This window comes from Cervus canadensis, chromosome 15 (assembly GCF_019320065.1).
Source record: "Cervus canadensis isolate Bull #8, Minnesota chromosome 15, ASM1932006v1, whole genome shotgun sequence".
Taxonomy (NCBI): Eukaryota; Metazoa; Chordata; class Mammalia; order Artiodactyla; family Cervidae; genus Cervus; species Cervus canadensis.
The window spans coordinates 16,492,757-16,516,342 of NC_057400.1; the positions used below are offsets into that span (position 1 = coordinate 16,492,757).

At 42.7% G+C, this 23,586-nt stretch overlaps 1 protein-coding gene across 1 annotated transcript in view; it reads right to left on the reverse strand.

The window, feature by feature from the left end:
• Nucleotides 1–23,215, reverse strand: part of LCT (lactase) — a 47,742-nt gene extending 24,527 nt beyond the window's left edge. The window contains exons 1-6 of the mRNA XM_043487531.1: nt 22,562–23,215; nt 11,747–11,826; nt 8,698–8,781; nt 6,779–6,881; nt 5,257–5,335; nt 547–1,273 (exon numbers count right to left, since the gene is read on the reverse strand). Coding sequence (XP_043343466.1) covers nt 547–1,273; nt 5,257–5,335; nt 6,779–6,881; nt 8,698–8,781; nt 11,747–11,826; nt 22,562–23,201 — 1,713 coding nt within the window. The 5' untranslated portion in view covers nt 23,202–23,215. The remainder of the gene's footprint in view (nt 1–546; nt 1,274–5,256; nt 5,336–6,778; nt 6,882–8,697; nt 8,782–11,746; nt 11,827–22,561) is intronic.
• Nucleotides 23,216–23,586: the final 371 nt, after the last annotated feature.

Consider the following 23,586-nt stretch of genomic DNA (forward strand, 5'->3'; position numbering starts at 1 on the left):
GCAGCCATCTGGCTACTCGGAAGCCCAAGAATAAAGCCAATGAGGGGAACAAGAGAAAAGGAAAAACTGAGTCCTGGTAACACCAACGCTGGTCCAAACAACTCTACTCTGATCAGCTAAAACTAGGACTTTCCAGTTTCCTGAACTCAGAAATTCCCTCCTTGCTTTCAAGTCAGTTTAGGTTGGGTTTTCTGTCACTTGCAGTTAAGTCCTGGCTGACATGGAAAACTTGCTTTGGAGTCAAGTAGATTTGGGCTCAAAATGTTGGCTTCACACTGCTAACCCACTATCAATGTCATCACAACCAAATTGCTTCTCCTCCTGAACCCCAATTCCCTCATCCATCAGAGCCGTTCTGAGGATGCAGTAACAATTTTTAAAGTGCCAGAACAGCGTTTGGCGCTTTTAACAATTTTAACAGTTCCTTCCCTCCCTCCAATTTCTTCTAAAGAAGAAAAAGAAAAGACTTGCTGATGGGAAGGTAAAAGAGTGTTTTTCCAACCAAATGCCCTTCCAACAAGTAGGCACGGCAAGGATGGGAAGTACCTTAAAAGAGGCCACCCCTGGGTCAGAGATGCCCGGTGCGTGTTGGCCAGTGCCGTAGCCCGCGTAGCTCATCACCCATGGCTCGTGGAAGGTCACCCACAGCTTCACACGGTCCCCAAACGTGGAGAAACAGAAGGCCGCGTAGTCCAGGAAGGCATCCACCACGTCCTCATTCTGCCACCCGCCGCGATCCTGCAGCGCCTGAGGCAGGTCCCAGTGGAAGAGTGTGGCCATGGGCTCGATGTGCGAGTCCAGCAGGCTGTCAATCAGCTTGTTGTAGTAGGCAACGCCCCGGGGGTTGGGGTTATGCCCCTGCCCAGTGGGGAAGATGCGGGACCAGGAGATGGAGAACTTGTAGACCTGGGCCTGGAGGCCACGGAGCAGGGCGACGTCAGTGTCTACCTTGTGGTAACTGTCGCTGGCCACCTCTGGCGTTGCCTGGCCCTTGGCGGTGTTCTGGGGCCCGACTCTGTCCCAGATGCTCGGCCCTCTTCCATCCTCAGCCCAGGCTCCTTCCACTTTAAAAGCTCCCGTGGAGACACCCCAGAGAAAGCCTTCAGGAAAAACATCCTGCAGGAAAGCATCCCTTTCTGCCGTGGACTGGTTGGAAAACACTTCCCAGACTCTCTGATAGGCTGAGCGGGGCGGCCAGGCGTCTACTGCTGTGTCCGGGCCCAGCTGCAGGGCAGTCTGGAGGGTCAGGCTGTCACTCAGAGAACAAGACCAGCTGAGGGAGTGAAGTGATATAAAGGGACATAATAAGTAATAACTCTAATTTATAGGTGACCTGAGACTGATGAATGGTGACAATGTGTTTAGTCAGTAAAGATTCCAATAACACTGACTCTAAGTGATGGGCAGGAAGTGACTGGGAGATGGGAAATTATTATTACCCCTTCTTAGGCAAGTTAGGATGAGATGGTTGGATGGCATCACCAACTCAATGGGCATGAGTTTGAGTAAACTCCAGGAGTTGGTGATGGACAGGGAGGCCTGATGTGCTGCAGTCCATGGGGTCACAAAGAGTTGGACACAACTGATCAACTGAACTGAACTGAACTTAGGCAAGTTATCACTGCTCCTGCATGACTGAAAATACTGTGCTAATGCTACTATTCTCTGTATTAGACCACCCTTCAATATTGTCTTCAGTTCTGATGAAATTTTTCTTCTTATAATGTATATTTATAAAACACAGCTAAAGATAATGACTTCAATTGTTGAGTCTTTTGATTCTATATTGGCCACTGTGATAAAAATGTATGTACATTAATTACCTCATTTAAATTTCAAAATAAGTGTATGAGATAGGCAGTACATTATTTATCTTCTTCCTACAGAGAAGGAAACTGAGACTTAAAGAAGTGAGTAATTTCTGGGCATCAGGGGCCAGCAGCTATTTACCAGCTGGTACAGAAATATTTCAGTAATTGAACTACCAGTACAGCTCTACTGATGTATACCACTTAAATATCAACCCCAGCTACAACTTCCTTTCTTCTTCATGTTGCCTGGGTTATGGTCATAATGGCAGGAGCTCAAGCATCCATCCAGCACCATGAGGCAGAAGTTTTGTTAAGGGTGACAAAGCAATGAGAGAGGAGCCTGGGTTCCTGATGATTTTACCCACTCTAGACTGTCCATCTCTGGGCTTCATTTATGTCAATAAACTTTAATCTTTTTTTAAAATGAGAACTCCTTGATTATACAGCTTGCAAATGATAGAGCTCAGAGTCTGTGCTTTTAACCACATATCACTATGTATATGTGTAGATATGTGGACATTATATGCATATATGTTATGTTTTATGAACATAAATATTTATTCAGAAATAAATATATCTGAAATAAACATAACGAAATAAAACATAACATAGAAATGCTAGTTTGAGGGCTTCCCTGGTGGCTCAGTGGTAAAGAATCCACCTGCTAATGCAGAAGACATGAGTCCGATCCCTGGTTCAGGGAGATCCCACATGCCTCAGAGCAACGAGGCCTGTGCACCACAGCTTCTGAGTCTGTACTCTAGAGCCGGGGAGCTGCAACTATTGAGCACTTGTGCGGCAACTACTGAAGCCAGAGCGGCCTTGAGCCCATGTTCTGCAATAAGAAAAGCCACTGCGATGAGAAGCCTGCACACTGCAATGAGAAGTTGCATCACTCCTGCTCTCTTCAACTAGAGAAGAACCCGTGCAGCAATGAAAACCCAGCTGAGTCAAAAATAAATAAAATTATTTTTAAAAAGCTATTTTCATAGACAACCAAGTCTGATATATTCTATTTAATTCTAGTCTGTTTTCCTTCTCTCTCCTTCCTCTCTCCCTCCCTCCCTCCCTGAGTCCTGCGTGTGGGCTGGAGAGCAGTGTCTGAGAACATGCGGCAGTTTCACCAGCAGAGGGCAGCCTTGAGGAAGTGTTGGTAGAGGGGCGTGTGTTTAGCCTGGAGAAGAGAACACACGTGGGGAGAGGCGAGAGCAACTCCCTGTCCTAGGGCTCTCCAGTGGAGAGGGGCTGACATTTTACAAGGTTGGCCCAGAGCGCAGAACTGGTACAGGGACCCTGCAGAAAGACCTCTCTCCCATGGAGTGGGGCCTGGGCCTTACAGATTTGTGTGTGTTAAATCCCTTCAGTCATGTCCGACTCTGCGACCCTGTGGACTGTAGCCCGCAGGCCCCTCTGTCCATGGGGTTCTCCAGGCAAGAATATTGGAGAGGGTGGCCATGCCCTTCTCTAGGGTTCAAACTTCAGCTCCTTCTGTTTTATGAAGCATCAACTCATCTGCCTTTTGTAGAAAGGTGCTGACGGGAAATGATGGCCTGTAGCTGTAGATTATCCAAAACAGACGCATGAGTCTGGAACGCACCAGGGACCCAGAGGAGTGCCCACTCCGCTGTTCTGACCCAACCCTTCTGATCATGACCGTCCTTCTGGCTTGGGTGAAAAGAGGTTTTCAAGAAATAAACTCCCCCTGGATAAAACAGAACTTGCCATACAGGCCTTGGAGCCTGGGTTTGCCTCACTTGGGTAGAGATTTAGCTCAAGCAGTCCGTATGCCCAGCCTTCCAGGTGCCCCTCACTCCCTACTCTAACCCCTCAGAGCACCCCAGGTTACGCTCTCATCCTCTCCTCTGGGGAGCAGTGCTGTATCTCCTGCCACTCTCTCTGCCAGAGTCACTGGTGGGCCTCTCTGTCTCATTTCTGAGTCTAAAACATTCCAATGAGAAAATGATGTCTGTCCTCCCAGAACCCCCTTCCACCTGCCCCAGCACCTGCAGATTATCCATCAACATTCACCCACTCTCAGTTTGTTAGCCAACATTGGACCTTCCCTTCAGGAGAATTAGCAAGAGATCAAGCCGTTAGAAAGAGAACCCTGGAACTGATGTCTCATGTCATCTTGGGGTTTTATAATCACTGCTTCCTCAGACTGCCCCCTTTCTTATGACCTCTTCAGTTTTATTTTCCAAAAAACACAGCCCAGCACTCCTCGGCTGATTCCAAGTACAAACAGAGAGCAGGTTTGACCTGCTTGCTCATGCAGTATACCCACAATATACTTCTCATACTCTCAGCACAAAGCCTGGCGTGTAGCTGCTTCAGGTCTGGTGATGTGAACTGCTGATGTGAAGTGAGTTGAGAGGATTGAACAGTAGAGGGAGACATGGCTGAGGACAGCCAACTGCTGGGAGAAAAAAAGGTACAAAGAGATAATGCACTGAAGCTTATGATCTTGGACAGAGCTATGCTAGAACTGTCCGCAGCGAGCTTTAGCTGAAGGTCTGGGAAGCTAATGGTTGCCCCTAGTCCTTCCTTGACACAGGGTACGAGACATTCCATTCTGCAACATACTCCTGTGGAGTGCTGAGGGTTCTGGGAAACGCCCTGCACTGGCTTCCACACCAAGCTTTTCTCACTCGAGAAATGCATTGGAAGGTAAGTGCATGCATGCGTGGGTGCTGTCCCTTCAGTCACGTCCAACTCTTTGCAACCCCATGGACTGTAACCCACCAGGCTCCTCTGTCCATGGGATTCTCCAGACAAGAAGACTGGAATGTGTTGCCTTGCCCTTCTCCAGGTAAGTGCAAGAGACTGACATGATTATGGAAATAATTGCAGATCTGCTCTTTTTTTTTCTTTTAGTATGTGTCTTACAAATTTTGTACTTTACTCATGTGCTAAGAAATTATTTGCAATCCCACAATAATTAAAAAATTTGCCCTGAGAAACCACTGAATTAGGCTTCTACCTGGTGCATGGCTGACTTTCCCATCTATGCTGTCTCCTTGCAGGTAATATGCTTCACATTTCACGAGAGAAAATGGTGCAGAGAACTCACTTTACTCAGACCACATAACTTCAGGGATGGGCAGGTCTATCATGAACACAGCCTGCTCTTCATCATCTAACAATGCCTCCAACAAGATCTTAACTGGAAGGCAGGGGTTCAAACATTAGCTCTGTTAGTTGTGTGCACTTGGTGAACTAGAGGAGGCTGAATGATTGGTGAGAATGTCAGAACCGCATGGGGCCCAGGGACACTGTTCCCAGCTTTCCCCTCTGAGTCTCCATCTCTCCTGTCCAGAATGGCCACAGAGGGCCCACTCATCCAAAAGACAAATGATAACAGTCCCATGAGCTTACACAGGTGAAGAACAGCAGAGCATTTGGGAAACATCAGTTATTGATAGTTCAACAGGAAATCTAACATTACCTTTTCTTGGAACTTGATGAACAGCTCAGGAATGTACTAATATCAGACCCAATGATGAGCACTTGGTCTTCATTTACGGCTGTAACAGAAGAAGTTTAATTCACTCCACCTGAAGCTCACCCAACTATGCATGACTGCCCATCAACAGTTCTCCTCACTCATGTACCACAGCCAAACTCCAAGCAATGGTTCCAAGCCCCTCTGGAGAATTCCAAGGCTAAGATTTAAGAAGGTCACGTGATTTTTTTTTTTCCCTACTAAGAACAGCTGTTCTCAAACTTCCACGTGCATTAGCATCACCTGTGGAGCTTGTTCAATGCAGATTGCTGGGCCCACTCCCAGGTTTCTGAGCACGGTTTTCTGATCTGAGGTGGGCTCTGGAATGTGAATATCTAACAAGTTCCCAGTGATGCTGATGCTTTTCTAGAGACCAAACACAGAGAACAACTGACTCAGATGACCTCAAACATTAGGAGAGGGTGGAACCTTTTTTCTAAGAAACTATAAACATAAGATTGACTATTTCAACCATTTAGAAAGGGATGGGATTTAAGAACAGAAATCATGACTCCAAAGATGACTTAGGGCAAGAGTTACTATCGCATCCATGGTTGTGGTCCATGAGGTCTGTGAAGCCAGCTCAGCACTGGTTACCGGTGACAGAAAGGGCATGACCAACATCTCCCATATTCTGACCTTACAGGGAGACTGAACTGGATATCAGGCACGCAGAGGCCCGCCTGATCCCTTCTTGCAGAGTGTCTAGTGGTCCTCAGCCCCTGAGGCCTTAATGGACACTGCTTTCCCTTGACCAGATTGGACCAGGACAATCCTCTTTTTAATAATCATTTTAAAATTTTTTATGAAAAGTAATGTTAACCTTTTTTATATGCTATACAGCATGCGGGATCCTAGTTCCCTGACCAGGGATCAAACCTGCAGCCCCAGCATTGGAAGCATGGAGTCTTAACCATTGGACCACCAAGGGAAGTCCCAAGAGAAGTCTTCTGATGCATGGCCCACCCATCAGATTCACTCTCAAGAATTTGAAATAAGAGACATTGTGGAGATGGTCCATGAGTTGTGGGGTCCTATAACTGAAGATGCTGATCAGGCAATGGGGAAATGAACAAAAGTAAAAGTGTCTGGGGTGGGCAGAGAGCAGTCTTGCAAGGTGGGGCACAGATGAGACACCCTACAGGGAGGAGTAGTGGAAGCAGGCAGACAGGCGCAGGGCTGTTGCCAGGCTTATGCCTGACATCTCTGGCCTGATGGTCTTCATCTCCATGAGACCCTGGCATCCTTCACATGCTGTACAGATCTTCTCTTCTTTCTTGGGTCGGTGGGAACTAAATGACCAACAATAAGAAGGCAAGGAACACTACACGCATCTAGGGTAGGCTCTCAAACCAGACCTTCTTTGGTCGCTCCTCCTATTGGAACCCCAGACTCTCAAGATTTCTACCCTACAAGCCAAGGCACCAAACGTCACTGCAAACCTCTCCAGTGATGGTCCGCTCACCTTTGAGAAGGCTGAAGAGCAGATGGGCTATGTTGTTCCTGGTGGAGAGGCAGTTCTGGAGTTTCAGACTGAAGATGAAAAGTTTCACTTTTGGTTCAATGGTCTGAAAATGATATAGGCCAGCAAGTGAACCGAAGCTGCTGAGAGTAAGTTATTAGTTAACAGGGACAGATTTTCAAGATGTGAAGCCACAACACTCAGTGTGGTTTTGGAAATAACCGCTAGCCATGTCAGTTAATAAAGGGAGCTGACTCCAGACTTGAGGGAGGAAAAAAATGACACTTTTCTATAACATAGGCCATTCTCTATACAGACGCCCACCAAAGACATAGGTTCATCTATCCTGTCTCCTCAGGCCACAAGGTACCTGCTAGAACTAGTCGCTGTATCAGGACCAGGAACAAGGCCATCTGCCCGTGGCAGGGGCCTGAGATACTACAAGAGGCTCCATCAGGTGCTGCAGTCATGATGTTTATAGTGTCGAGGCTTTGCTTCAGAACAGTCTGGTTTGGGGAGGGGGGAGGTAGGGTATAAATGAAGCAAGATCTACCCCAAGTTGACAGCTTCTGAACCTGGAGATGGCTTCATTATGTTTTTCTTTCTACCATTGGATATGTCTGACATTTTCCATAAAGAAACTGAAAAGAAACTATCTTCATTAAAATTGGACCAGGTGTCATTTTTCTGCCATGTCTAGTCATTTCAGTATCAAAAGGAACATCTTTGGGCTGACAAGTTGTTTGACCTCATTTTAAGTTACTTTGTCTTGGGTTTGGTCATTTTCCCCACACTATCTTCCCCTACTCTGAATAGTTAACAGCCACTGAGAAATACCAACAGTAACTTCTCAAACAGGAGCCTGGCAGGTTCTTTATTTTCTCAGAGCCACCAGTAACAATGAGGTGACTTAAGCTCTGAGAAACAGAGTAACTGGCTCAGAACCAGTTGGTGGGGCTCTGATTCACATAGCTTTGCTCCTTCCCTGTGCCGGGTCAATGTGGTAAAGTCAAATTATTAAGGGAATAGAGTGTTTTTTCCTTCCCAGGAGATCCATGCATAGTGGGGCAGCCTGTGATGTCACAGGGCTGGAGAGCTGGAGGATCTGTCTGCTGAGTGGGGGATTCCCTGGGGAGCAGGGTTTCTTCTGAGAAGGGCATGCAGGACCCCCACACGCAGCTCCTGCAGAATTCAGAACCTGTGGACATGCGGTGGGTCCCCAGGCCCTAAGACACCTGTGTGCTGGTGGGGAGCGGCAGCTGAGGCTCAGAGAAGGGGCACGCAGGTGCTCTGGGGAGAGTGGAGAGAGAGTGAGGGTTGGCTTGTTTAGGTAAATATTTCTGTGACCACATCTACGAAATGTCTTTTTCAATCTCAGAATGAACATGAATTCTGACTCTCAATAGCTTTCTGCATGAGAGAGCAGAGGATCCATGTAAATATTTACCTGAACAAGCCAACCCTCTTTATCCTTTCCAGGGAAGACTATCTAACCTCCAGAGGTTCTCTATGGGAATTTCCTCAGACGAAACTGCATGTATGAAAGAAAGTGAAAGTGAAGTTGCTCAGTCATGTCTGACTCTTTGCAACTAGAGTACTGGAGTGGGTTGCCATTTCCTTTTCCAGAGGATCTTCTCAACCCAGGGATCTAACCTGGGTCTCCCGCATTGTAGGCAGATGCTTTATCATCTGAGCCACCAGGGAAGTCTGCATGTATACAGACTTTTGTTTTTGTTGGCTGTGCTGCAAGGCTTGTGGGAACTTTGTTCCTTAACTAGGGATTGAACTCAGGCCCTTGGTAGTGATGAAAGCGTGGAGTCCTAACCACTGGACCACAAGCTTATGCATCAGCTGAAGCATTAAATGCCTAGTACCAGGAACCTTTGCCATTCATCATCAATATGGAGAATAGCTTAAGTTACCTGCAGTTCACTCAACTTGAGTGGTAAATCTGCCTCATTGTGGCATTCATCAGATAAATCAAGAGAGACGAAGTCAACTGCATCCTGGAAATAAGCAAATAGAATCATTAGAACATAAACATTTTCAAGATGAAGAACTGCTCAGAACTATTCTTTTTTTGTTTCTCTCCTTGTTACTAAGTGGAATACTCCAAACCGGGACTTTCCAAGGGAGAAGCAGGATGAGGAAAAGCTGGGGACAAGATGAGAATGTGTATGGGATGTGCCTCTTGTGTCGTGAGGAATGCATCATGTATGCACTCAGCAAAGTGCTTGGCACACAGGAAGGGCTCAGTAAATGCATACGATTGAATGAGTGAGTGAGTGAGTAAAAGAAGTAGTGTGGGCCAGAAAGGGTGGGTTTTCACTGAGTGAGTAAACTCTAAAGGAAAGGGGTCAGAGGCCAGAGCTGCCCTGGGTGGAAAGCCTTCTCATGGCCCTTCCACTCTGCAGGACAGAGGCTTTGGAGTTTCAGCCACCCACAGGCCAGTTAGTAATCTCTGCAGACTCTACCGGAGTTTGGAGTTTTAATTGTAGGCTATACTCACTGGCTACTTTCAAACCACAGCTTAAAGTCCACTCCCGTTGGCCCTAGCCTGGCCCACACTGTAATCCAAGAACAGAGCTCTCATGGTCCGTGGACACCCCTATCTGTGCTCCAATTAAGGACATACCTCTCCACCCTGTCTTTTTCTGCATATCCTTTAAGAACTACAGATTCAGAGTCTCCACCCTTTTCAGTGAGTCATTTCTCTCCTGGCCACAACCAGACTGCTGCCGGTGTTCCCCCCTTCTCTTCCCCTGGGATAAAGACTGTGGGTAATGGCATCTGGGAACAGCCCAGTGCACTGTGACCTTAGATAACTGACTCTCCACTGCTCCCCGTGGCTTTTCCAATCAAGTTATTGTCATGTGTACCCAACATTCCACAGGCTTGCTCCCCACTGGCAAGCTCCACTGGAACATTCCCTTTGGCCCCCTCGGCCCTTGCTTTGTCTATCAGCTCCACGCAGCGTGTGATCATCGACTTCATGCTCTTGAAAGCCACTGTGCTGGGTTTAAAGATGAGCAGGATCCACAGAAACTTACAACTTGACAGAGTTAGTAAATGTACTGACCACATGAAGAACAGGCAGGAAGTTCTAAGTGATATAAGAAAAGTCCACACCTCAAATCTTGGCACGGAGAAGGCAATGGAACCCCACTCCAGTACTCTTGCCTGGAAAATCCCATGGATGGAGGAGCCTGGTGGACTGCAGTCCATGGGGTCATGAAGAGTCGGACACGACTGAGCGACTTCACTTTCACTTTTCACTTTCATGCATTGGAGAAGGAACTGGCAACCCACCCCAGTGTTCTTGCCTGGAGAATCCCAGGGACGGGGGAGCCTGGTTGGCTGCCTTCTATGGGGTTGCACAGAGTCGGACATGACTGAAGCGACTTAGCAATAGCAGCAGCTAATCTTGGAGGGAATTAGACTCACCTGCGAATGTGGGAAGGCTCTGAAAGCCCAGGGCGTCCCTCCACATTTTGTACTTTATTAGCTCTCCAGGTGATTCTGATACCAAAATTTGAGAACTGCGGATCTAAACAAATGGCTAAAATGTTCCAAGCGAGGAGAGACCACATCAGGTTTAGTGGGAGGTGTTATTAACAGAAGCCTCTTTATGGTGGGCACATTCACACTGATGTTAAAAGTGGGCAGAATTTTGTTGGAAGAGATTTGAGGAAGGCAAGGAGGATAGGACTTCAGGTAGGGGATGCCGGAGAGCTGGTGGAGAGCACAGCGTACACAGTGGGGAAAAGGTGAGGCCAGAGAGACAGCAAGAGGGTCTTGGTGAGCCGCATTCTGGAAGGCTCTGAGGAATTTCACCATTTCAGGGCAATGTAGCTTCTCAGCAGGGAATTCAGCAAAAGATGCATTGCATGGTGGGGGGACTGGGGGCAGAGAGCCCAGTTCAAAGACTACTGCTTGACAAGCATTTTCTGATCAGCACTTTGGTCTCCTGAGCTCATAACTGATAGCAGTTATCACTCCTTGTAAAAGAATTTAGATATTCTGGTGTTTTGGTCATATTATCAGTCTTGGACCTGGTCATTTCAGAACCTTATCATGTCTGGTTTTTAAATCCCCGAGCTTGTAAATCTGAAGTTGGACCTTGACATATGGGGCCTCCATCCCAGCACAGACACAGGGCCGCGCAACCACAGGAATCAGGTGTCTTCTCAGAGGGCTTTCCACGCCGCCCAGCAGTCAACATTACAAGGGCCAAAGCTGTTAAATGCTCAAATGTTTTAACGTTTCTTACTAAAATTATAGTTAAAAGTTGTTTTTAGAGGAGGTAGAAAGCAGGATGGGCACTCCAGGGACCACATTGTTACTGTTATTAAAAAAAACAAACCAAAAACTCTTACCCTAGTACCTGTTTTGCTAAAAAACAAACAAAAAAATACAAAACTGACTTCTCTTCTGATAAGCTCTTTTTAAGAAGGAGCAAGACCAGAGGCATTTGACGTCTTTGTGTAGGCAAAAGCTGACACTTGACCAAGTGAAAGCTGGAGCTACAACAAATAAGACTTTGTTTTAAAGTAATTATAAATCTAGAGAATGCATAACACTCAGAAGAGGCATTTGTAAGAATGTCAAGAAAACCATTATATGTAGGGTGGATAAACAATAAGTTACTTCTGTATAGCACAGGGAACTATATTTAACATCCTGTGATAAACCAGAGTGGAAAAGAATGTGACAAAGAATGTGTATATATATATATACATATATATATATACACACACACACACACACACACACACATATATATAATATATATAACTGAATCATTTTGCCATACAGTAGAAATTAACACAGCATTGTAGGTCAAGTACACATCAATAAAATAAATTTAAAAAGAAAGAATGTCAAGTCGACAAAAATTTCTATTTTTTTAAAAAATTAAACTTGCAACTTTTCTCAGAAGTTACAGATTCTATTTCTTTGGGCTGTCATTACCTTGACAAGCGCAGACGTAGATGGTTCTAGCAGGAGCTTGGAGACCGTCTCAGCTTGCAGGACCACAGAGAGTTTTCCACCTGAAACCAACCAGACAAGGGGATGTCGGTGAGAGAGGAAGGAGGCTGTGACCCCAGAAGCCACTGGTGAACTTGTTTTCTATTGGCCTTTCTAGTCCACGTTCACCAACTTTAAAAAAGATTTCTGCAGAAATCACTCACATGATTTTACGCTAGCTGAAAGATTTTAGAAAACAAGGTAGCTTTTTAAGAAATGTCCCTTTAGAGACTGTTTCATATAAATCAGAAGGGTGAAGTGCAAGACACTTGTAAAGTCTTTTGCAAGAATAAAAACAGTTCCTTTCCCTAACCCCACACAATGTAAAAGGCAGAATGGAGAGAACTGCGTCTCAGTTCCTAATAAACCTTGGCCTCTGCATGCTTTACAAGCTCTCCAGGTGATTCTGACACACACTAAATCTTGGGAACTGTTGGTCTAAACAACAGTTCAGAGTTCCAAGTGGAGAGACTTTGGAAAGGTGGGGTGTTCTCAGGGAACTGCTGCTACCTGTCCTCATTCACTGTGCAGACGTCCATTCAACCCTTACTGTGCACTGAGGAGAATATGAAGGCAATAAAGACCTGTGCAGCTTGTGCCCTCTCACTTTGACATTTGATCACCTAACAGTGGTGTGGAAGCTTATGTATCTCAGAATCACCTGTCCTTCTTGTCAGCCGACTGGGGTGGACCCAGGAATGAGAGCCTTTCACAAGCTTCCTGGGTGCTTCAGATACAGTGGTGCTCAGACCACAGTTTGAAACACGCTGCTGTGGGCTTCTCAGGTGGCTTACTGGCAAAGAATCCACCTGCCAATGCAGGAGATGCAGGAGACGTGGGTTTCATCCCTAGGTAGGGAAGATCCCTTGGAAGAGGAAATGGCAACCCACTCCAGTATTGTTTCCCGGAAAATCCCATGGACAAAGGAGCCTGGCAGGCTACAATCCAAGGTGCTGCAAAGAATTGGACATGACTGAGCATGCACCCATTCACGTGGTGGACTTGGGATGCCTCAGTTGTTAGAAGCACCAGCTAACTCCTTGATGCACAAAAGTCTTTATCTCCTGCTGAGATTGTGTGCTCCCTGAGGAGCAAGCGTCAACATTTCTCGAGTCTCTCCGAATAGCAAGCTTAGGATGAATGCATAGGCAGGTGCTCAGACCTGTGCTTTGGAAACAGTAGACAAAATGGCCTAAAGCCAGAGTTTGAGACTTAAAACTACACGATTATATGCCTGACCTCTCTCCTACATTCAAATTCCATACAGGAGAAAGATCTCCTCAGTCAATGAAACCACTATTAATAACCGCCGCCAACTACTGAAGTGCTTATTTTGATAAGCATAATGGAACTTTGAAATCCTCTGAGCACGGAATATCACTCAGAGACATTTGGTCCTCATTCTGATAAGATAATGCTATTTTCCAGTTATTCAGTGATTGTGCCCCGTGGAGCCATTTCACCTTCCACAGATTTTCCACACTTCAGTCTATCATCAAATCAGCACACGTAGAACATATGTTCTCAGCCTGTGCTGAACATTTTTAAATGTCCACTTTAGTATTATCTCTGGATCAAGGACATGACATGGGAGGACAGTTAATCCCTAAGTGCAATTGACTCACACATCACTCCTATTTGACTTTACAAGCTGTTTTTAGACTCAGAGTGAACAAATGTACCTGAGGTTCCAGAAAGTCTCATATCATACAAAATAAACTTTCCGACATTGTTCCTAACTGGTTCCTAGGGCAAGCACAAACTATACTTCTTAAAATCACGTAAAATGCAGGTTCCTCAAAACTGGAACCTCATTCTAAGCTGGCCGTTCATGTTTCTTTGGGACTGACGCGGGGGGTAATTGCACTGGCTTAAGATAATTTATCTTGTAATTTTTGCTGGATATGGTTAAAGGTCAGTGTTCTTGTCTACAGAACTCAAAATCAGTATTTGCTGGGGGTTGAGTATTAACTGTTTCAAGCCCACGGCAGTGGGTGAATTCATGTCCCTCACAGGTATTACTAGATTTTGTTTAAGGTTACGCTCAGTTCTGTTTCCAGCACACAAGTACGTCCTTCCTCTAAAGCCATTGCTATTGTTCATACAAGACAGCCCCTGTTTGTTTGCTCCTCTCCCTTTTGCCCCAAATGTTTAAATAAAAGTAATCAGTCAGGCCAGTATTGAACTGCCCGTATCAATGCTTCAAGAGGAGGGTGGGAGTTCCCAGTGTTGCCCTAGATTGTGTTCCAGTGTTGGCAGGTGGGAGGCTCTGTGTGCAACTTGACTCTTCCTGTGAGAGAGATGTTCACCCTCCTGCTGGCCTTCTAACTAACTCTCTGCCGAGAATCTTCCTTCATATCCTTCCCACGGTAGGGCATTGAAGACTTGAGCAGGAGGTTTATAACAGCACACAGTCATTAGAGAAGAACTTCTCAAATTTGTGGTAAAAATACGTAACATAAAATTCACCATTAAATTTTTTTAAAGTGGCTTTGTTGTGCAACTGTCACCACCATCCACCTCCCCAAATATCCATCATTTCAAACTGAAACTCCGGGTCCATGAATACGTCCCCATTCCCTCCTCCACCCAGTCTCTGGTAACCACTATTCTACTTTCTGTCTCTGTGAGTTTGATCATTCTAGGTCCTTCATATAGGTGGAGTCATACAATATTTATCCTTTTGTGTCTGGCTTGTTTCACTTAGTGTAGTGTACTTAAGGTTCATCCATGCTGTAGCATGTGTCAGAATTTCATTTAAGGCTGAATAACATTCAATTGTATGTATCTAGCATGTTTTATTTATCCATTCATCCTTGTATGGGCATATGGATTATTTTCATCTTTTGATGGCTTTGAATAACGCCATGAAAATGGTTGTGCAAATATCTGTTCAAGTTCCTGCCTTCAATTCTTTTGGGTGTATACCCACAAGTGCTAGACCATATAGTAATTGTACGCTCAATTTCTTGAGGAACTGCCATACAGTTTTCCATAGTGGCTACACCATTTACATCCTGGCCACGAATGCACAGGGTTGTAACTTCTCTCACAGCTCAGAGGAGCCTACAGAGATATGACAACTAAATATAATGTGGTATCTTGGATGAGATCCTAGAGTAGAAAAAGGACACACAGGAGAAATTAAGGAAATCTGAATAAAACATGGACTTTTGTTAGTAATAGGGTATCAACATTGGTTCTTTAATTGCAAAAAATGTCCCATAATAATGTAAGATGTTTATATTAGGGGAAACAGGTTTTAGGGACAGGGACATATGGAAACTCTGTACTATCTGCTCAAATTTTCTATAAATCTAAAACTGTTCTAAAAAGTAATGTTATTATAGGATGTATGCAATCTTGAAACAAGCCACTACCTCAGTTATTTCAGTGAGTTACTGGGATACTTCAAATTTTGGATTCAAGTGAATTTAGGTAAAGGAAAGTACTTTTTAAAATAGCCAAATAAATTCAAATCACCAACTCAATCTGTTTTCAAAGTAGTTGTTTGGTTTAAGATTTTCTCACGTACCTCTAACTCAAAAAACATGTAAATAAAGAACTAAAGTAGTAAAAAGTAAAAATGCTTTAAAGGTTTGCTTATATTGATAGACTATCTTCCTATGGATATATTACCTACATGCTGAACAAATTACTTCCTTGGCCCTGGATATGCAAAACAAGTAAAAATCAAAACAAACAAAAAAGTAATATTAATTTTTTAAAAGTCTTGATTAGAAAGGAAAAAACTTTTAACCACCAATAGCTTTTAATTTTTCAGGTTATCTCTGACTTTTAAATGATTACCCCTTAATCTTTAAGAAATATCAACAATGACACAATGACAGAAAATGACTAAACAATGTGCTTGGAAATATGTACAATTACCTAATATCTTTGAGATTCACAGTAGAGGGGAAAGGGATTGGGGGCTTCCCTGGGGGCTCAGTGGTAAAGAATTCGCCTGCCAGCACAGAAGATACAGTTTTGATCCCTGATCCGGGAAGATCTCGCATGCCTCAGAGCAACAAAGCCTGTGTGCCACAACTATTGAGTCTGTGCTCTAGAGCCCAGTGTCTGCAACTCCTGACCAATGAGCCACAGTTACTGAAGTCTGAGCGCCCTAGAGCTCATGCTTGCAACAAGAGAAGCCACCGCAATGAGAAGCCTGCACACTGCAACCAGAGGGTAGCCCCCACTCACTGCAACTAGAGAAAAAGCCCACGCAGTAAAGAAGACCCAGCGCAGCCCAAAATAAATAAATACACAAAATTATTTTAAGAAATGATACAAATGAACTTATAAAAAAAATCTACCAAAAGAAAAGATTGATAATTTTGTATCAAGTAAGAAATTCTGTTCCTCAAAGTCTCCATGAAAAAATTGAAAAGATAAGAAGTGGAAAAATACCACCATCCCATATACCCAATGCAGATTAAAGAATATATAAAGTATTCCAACAAGTCAAAATATAAATGGATAAAAGGCAAAACAGGAATTATATAAAAGAAATAAATATGGCTAATAAATACATGAAGACCTGCTCAATTTGAATAGGAATCAGGTAAAGAAGATGGTAAAGGATGATAAAGAAATATTTTTACATCTGTAAGATAGGCAAAAATTTATAATTTTGGTAAATACACGTGTTGGAAGAGGTCAGCAGGAACTTATACATTGCTCAAGGAAATGTAAGTTGGTATAACCACAACAGAAAACAACTTATCTCTCACAGCTAAATATTTACATCCCCCCAATTAGCAATCACTTGAGTATAAACACAAGTGAAATTCTTAAACATCTGCAGAAAGAAGCATGTGCAAGAATGTTTATAACGGCTATGTCCATAATAGCAAAATTTGAAAACTAGAATGTCCATAAGCAGGAAAATGAATTAATAAAACTTAGCTTAGTCCCACAGTAGAATATCATTTAGCAGTGAAAAGAAGATGATATAGCTCTATCCAACAATATGAATAAGCCTTGGAAACAATTTTGTTTGAACAAAAAAGTCCTAGAGGACTACAAAAAGTATATTACTCTTTCATCATGCTAAATTCCAAACCAAGCAAAATTGGACACCAAATTGTTTAAATACATACGCAATTGGGATAGAAACTTTTTTTAAAAAAAAGTAGTGCAATCTAAATGAGATACCATCAGAATGGCTAAAAGAGAAAAGGATGAAAATGCCGAATGTTAGTAAGGATTATGAGGCTACTGAAATTCTCACACATAACTAGTGGAAGTATAAAATGGAACAAGTGCTTTGGGAAACTGGCAGTTTCTTAGAAAGTCAAATACATCTCTCCCCTGTAATCCAGCATTTCCACTCCTAGGTATTATTCAAGAGAAATGAAAACATACGCCCATGCAAAACCTTGTACAAGAATGTTCATAGCAACTTATTTATAAGAGGTAAAAACTGGAAATTGCCCAAGTGCCCCTCAATTGTGATACATCCATAATAGAAACCGCTTAGAAGAAACAAACAGCAAATTACTGACAGCAACAAAATAAATGAATCTCACAAACATGCTGATGGAAAAAGACAGACACAGAATAGTACATACTGTGTGATTCCATTCATACCTATACTGATAGGAGCCAGATCAACGTTTGTTTCTGGGGTAAGGATTAGGAAGGGATACAATGATCAGAAATGGGGTTTTCAGAGGTTTTGATTAATGTTTTATATCGTGATGAGGGGATGGTTTCAATTTTATATCTTGATAAGGGTGTGGGTTCAATTTTACAGATCAGACTGTTAAATTAAGACCCATGCATTTCACTGTAGGTAACTCATACCCTGATAAAAAATTCTTTAGAAAAAAATCAAAACTTCATTTCAGATTGTTTATTTTCTAATCATCAATAAATGGGAATTTAATTTTTAAACATGGTGATTTCTTGGCTGAAATATATTTAGTAAAATGCCACTTTTCCTGTAATTATTTTATTTGAAATGCTTGACCTTGTACATCCATTGTGATACCAAATGTGGGAGGGGGAAGCCATAGTCTAATGCAAGATGGATGGAATATTTAGCACAGCGCTAACCTGGGATGGAGTGGGGAGAATGGGAGATGAGATAGGGAAAAATATACAAGTAGACAAAAGTTGTGATATGGTTTGTTTTGTCTTATAAACCCTCAACTTTCTAATTTTTACATTAAAATTGAGGCATAATTCATATACTATAAAATACATCCCTTTAAACTATAAAATTTTGTTATCTTTAGTACATTTACAAAGCTGTGCAACTCTCTGTGCTAATTCTGGGACACTTTAGTCACCCAGAAAGATATTACATACCCATTGGCAGTCAGTTCCCATTCTCTGTTCTAGCCCCAGACATCACTGATCTACTTCAGTGTCTCTACTATAGATTTTTCTACTCTGGACATTTAATATCAATGAAATTATATAATATATGGTCTTTTGGGGCTGGCTGCTTTCACTTAGCATAATGTCTTCAAGAATTATCATATTGTAGCATGAATCAATACATCACTCCTTTCAAGTGCTGAGTAATATTCCATTTTACTAGTATGCCACTTTTTGTTTATCCATCAATTGATGGACATTAGGGTTATTTCCACTTTTGGTTATTATGAATAATACTGCTATGAATATTTGTGATACAAATATTTTTGCCTTGACATTTGCTTTTATTTCTCTTGGGTATCTACCTAGGAGATATTATATTGTACATATAATTTCATTTTTTGCTGTTTTCTTGCTTTAAACAAATTGAAGCATAACTGACCTACAACACTGTTATTCTATGCGTATAAATAGTAATTCAGTATTTCTATATGTTACAAAACCATCACAGTATTGTTATAGCTTAATTGGTGGACTGAGTGGTCACTTCATGGATGTTAACTATGGTGTGGCTGAATCACACTGGCTCCATTTTGTCAGCTCCTTCTTAGGCCTGCAGTCCTACCAACCTCCCTTCCTGCGTGACTGAGCTCTGGTGTACTCACAAGAAATGCACCCAAGCCAGATAAGTTTCCTATCAACTTTTACCCTTGTCTTCATCTGATGCAAGAACTGGAAGAATGCTCTTCAACTAACACAGATAGTTAATGGGCCACAAGGAAAAATGGTCATGAGACCCCAAGGGGGAGGAAAACCCCTCGGCTCCCATTGGTGCAAATGTGCTACTCCCTTGGTAGTCAGATTGTATTTTTAGCTTTGGCCCCTTTAAATTCCCCGGCAGTGGGGAAGCGAAAGTCACTCAGTTGTGTCCGACATTTTGTCGTGTCCATGGGCTATGTGGTTCATGGAATTCTCCAGGCCAGAATACTGGAATGGGTAGCCTTTCCTTTCTCCAGTGGATCTTCCCAACCCAGGGATCAAACCCAGGTCTCCCACGTTTCAGGCGGATTTTTTACCAGCTGAGCCATAAGGGAAGCCCAACAATACTGGAGTGGGCAACCTTTCCCTTCTCCAGGAGATCTTCCTGACCCAGGAATTGAACCAGGGTCTCCTGCATTGCAGACGGATTCTTTACCAACTGAGCTATCAGGGAAGCCCAGCAGTGGGGAATGCAGCTGCAAATGCTTCCAGATCGCCGATCCAACCCATATGTAAGTTACCCACAATAAACCCCATAACTACACTTTATGGAGTTGCCTGCTTCACTTTTTGGTCTCAAAATTTCTTTTCAGTTCAGGGGATATTATTCAATATCCCTGTCCTTGAAAAGTTATATTTTGCTTTTAATCAACATATGTAACTTTTTTGGGTATATTAAAAATGTATTTTACAAAGAACAGCAAAGTTATGGAATTGGATTAAAAAGCGGGGGATGAATGAGACAGAGGAAGGAAGAAGGAAAACTGCTTTTTGGAATAGTAAAGAGACTGAGAAGAGAATTTACTTTGTGTCTCACATTATATCAGGGACAGACAATCTAGTGATGTTGATAAAACAGGAAATGAAGGCTGGAAGGAATGAACAAAAGAATAAAAGAAGGTGAATATGAGTTTAAAAAAGAAATAGTCTTTAGTAACCTGATGAAGATCAAAAATGAAATATGTAGAACATTTTAACAAACATGTATATATAGCTTTATAATTTAAAATAATTCTATGGGAAAAAAATAAAATAATTCTATGGAATTAGTCCTCAAAATAAGACAGATTTTGTTCAGCTTCAGATGATCCATGTCTATCTTTGCCTTCTTTCAAAGTTCATTTTACTCAAAGCTTCTTCAGTAGAATTACAGTCAATAAATATTTATTTCTTTTCTCACTCATCCCATGATAGGCTTTTAAAGAAACTGGTTTCAAATCCGGCATCTCCTCTTCTCCCTTGCTCTACAGTTTATAAAACCAGCAGCTGGGCTTTTGTGGTTCCCTCGTCAGGGTTGTTCTCTCACCCAATGGTGTGTAATCCTCCAGATCCTGTGGTTTCTCTCTCCCTCCTTCCACTTGGCTAAAAAGGGGGTCCAAGGACAGCCTTTTTGACAATCATATCCACACTCCCACTGTTTCTTCCCTTGCCCTGATTTTATTTCAAACACAGAAAAAATGTTTAATGTCTCTATAATTGAACACATGCAAATAAAGAATATAAGGAGATAATAGTTTTCAGCCATCAAATTACCAATGATGGAAGAAAATTTTTACATACTGAGATCTGGGGAAGTCATTCCGGCTTATACATGATTTAACATAAACTTTTTGCTAACTAGAACATCCTGTTTTGTAGTCTATTAAACATACATTGTTCATGTGCTTTAACCATTAAAGAAGAAGATGCATTGTCCAGAAGTAAAGAATGTCTGTTATGAAGACAGGATGAGTGCCTTTTTCCCTGGGACATCAGTGTTAGTACACCTTTGGTAATAATGCTTCCTTCCCAAGTGGCGAGGCATATACACTCTCTGTGCACATACTAATCTGTCTTTTTTCAAAACTTTACAGGAATGTACCCCTGTCATGGTTGATGTTCTTTTTTCTGACGAAATATAAAACTGTGCTTAAGACCATGTTTTTCTTGAGGAGTTCCTCAGAGCTTTCTGAGAGGCTCTTTCCCAAGATATAGTCCTCATTTGGCTTGAATAAAACTCTTTTCTATTTTTATTACAGATCGGTTTATCAACTGTTTCTGTCTACACCAATGATAAAACAATTACATCACTGAAAACAGGCTGAGTGGGTCAGAAGAACAATTTTGTAATTGTTAGTATAAAGTTACAACTTTTCTGGAAAGTAATTTAGGAACATTCTTTGAAGTCTTACAGAAGGCGCATCCTCTGATCTAGTAATTTCAGTTTCAAGAATCTCAGAGGGCTTCCCTGGTGGCTCAGTGCTAAAGAAGCTGCCTGCCGAAACAGGGGACCCAGATTTGCTCTCTGGTCCAGGAAGATCCCCCATGCCATGGGGCAACTAAGCCCATGCACCGTAACTACTGAAGCCCTCAAATAGAGGCTGGAAGCAGCAACAGAGAAGGCGCTGCAATGAGAAGCCTGCACTTCTCGTTGTGCAACTAGAGAAAGCCCGTGTGCAGCAACAAAGACTCGGCACAGCCATATAATTATTTTATTAAAGGAATCTGTCAGAAAGAATTTATCTGAAGGCAGGCATTCACACATATGTTCATTGCAACATAATTTTTAATTGTGAAAATTAAACTAATATGTAAAAATGAAATATCTTAAATGAGCCATCAATATAATGTGAACATGTAAGAACACTGATAATCATACTTTCAAAGAGTTTTTATAAAATGAGAATCTATTAATTAAATATGTTAAGTTTCAAAAGTAGAATATGGTGTGGGAGGGAAGTTTAAGAGGGAGGGGGAATTTGTGTACTTATGGCCGGTTCATGTTGTACGGCAGAAACCAGCACAAAATTGTAAAGCAATTATCTTCTGATTAAAAATAAATAAAAAAAGTAGAATATACAAGTATACAGATATATAAATATACTGTATATAATAAAAAATAGAAAGCATATCTAATCCAATTAATCTAATTAATTTAATCTAATTGGTTCTCAAAAGTGGTATACCTCAGATTCATCTAGGGAATATATTAAAATCAATGTCCTGAGTCTGTCCAGACCTACTGAATTGGAAGCTTAAATTAGCTATGAACAGGAATATGGACAATTGTAATCATGCTCTTCTTACTATCCATCAGCATATCATTATTTTATCTTGTATTTGTCTCCCCTGTTAGAATATAGGCTTGAACTAGAACATGTAATTCACTTTACATAAGAAAAACGGGGAGGCTCAGGGTTTCTCTGGTGGTCCAGTGGTTAGGACTCTGAGCTTCCATTGCAGGGGGCATAGTTTTGACCCCTCGTTGGGGAACTAAAGTCTCCCAAGCCACACAGCATGGTCCAAAAATATAAAAAATTAAAACATAAAAAAGAAAGCAGGGAGGCTGAGAGAGAACGAGCAATCTTGAAATCCTAGGGAGAGTCAGGGAGGCAAGACTGAAGAAGGAAAGAGAGAGAGATAATTGATAATAGTGTAGACTCCAGACTAGGTAAGGAGGGTTTAAAGATATTTTTCAAAGGGGATGTTGGGCATGGTACAATACAAGCCGCCCTTACCTACCTCCACCAAGAAATCTTCAGGATGGTATTAATTTCTCACTTATAAATAGCTATGAGGGGACTGTCGAAAGTAAGTGGAAAGAAATGCTGGGTCCTACATTAAGAAGAGGGATGAAGGTGGATGATGAAGGCTGCCGGTGGATCAGCTATCAGTGTTGTGTGAACTCACCTTGAGAAGCATATTTTTCATGGTAAATCTCATAGGCTTTTCTGTGGGCATCAGTGAGGATCTGCAGACGTGAAGATCTTGATTCCTGGTGGGGAAGCTTCGTGATCACTTTCTCCAAGTCACTAAAAGTGAACCAGATCTCAACTAGGTCCCCAAAGGAGTGGAAGGCGAAGGAGGCATAGGCAGCAAACAGATCGGCAAAGGCCTCAGTTCTCCGGAGAGTGCTGGCAGGGAGGGTCTGGTGGTGTAGAACAACCAGGGGCTGAAGTTGAGCAGTCTTGAGGGCCTCAAGCAGTTGCCGATAGCACAGCACTGTTTCCTTGTCTGGGTTCTCCGAGATTCCTTCTGGGAGAAGTTGTGCCCATGGCAGAAATACTTTGTAATGGGTGATCATACTGGCACGGACACTCCTGAAGTACTCTGGCAGGAATGCAGGCAGTGGCTGGCGACAAACGTAAATTTCTTCATCTTCTGCTACAAAGGGTGAATCCTGGTTTCCCAGGGGATCCCTCAGGCTGTGTAACAAGTTGTTGGTCAGAGGACCAGCAGCTGAGATGAAATTTTTATCAGAGTCCCAGTCTAAACCCCAGCAAGAAAAACTTAAAAGTACAATAAGGACTAAATGCCAGGCCAGCTCCATCTTCAAGGAACTGTCAGGAGGTTTGTGGAATACTTACTTTATAACTTCAGTTGAGGTTGTAAAATACCAAGCAACTATTAACACTTAATATGTAACTGGATTATCTACAATAATGAAATCAGTACATGATTCAACAGTTCAGTTCAGTTCAGTCACTGAGTCGTGTCCAACTCTTTGCGACCCCATGGACTGCAGCATGCCAGGCCTCCCTGTCCATCACCAACTCTTGGAGTTTACTCAAACTCATGTCCACTGAATCAGTGATGCCATCCAACCATCTCCTCCTCTGTTGTCCCCTTCTCCTCTTGCCTTCAATCTTTCCCAGCATCAGGGTCTTTTCAAATGAGTCAGCTCTTTGCATCAGGTGGCCAAAGTATTGGAGTTT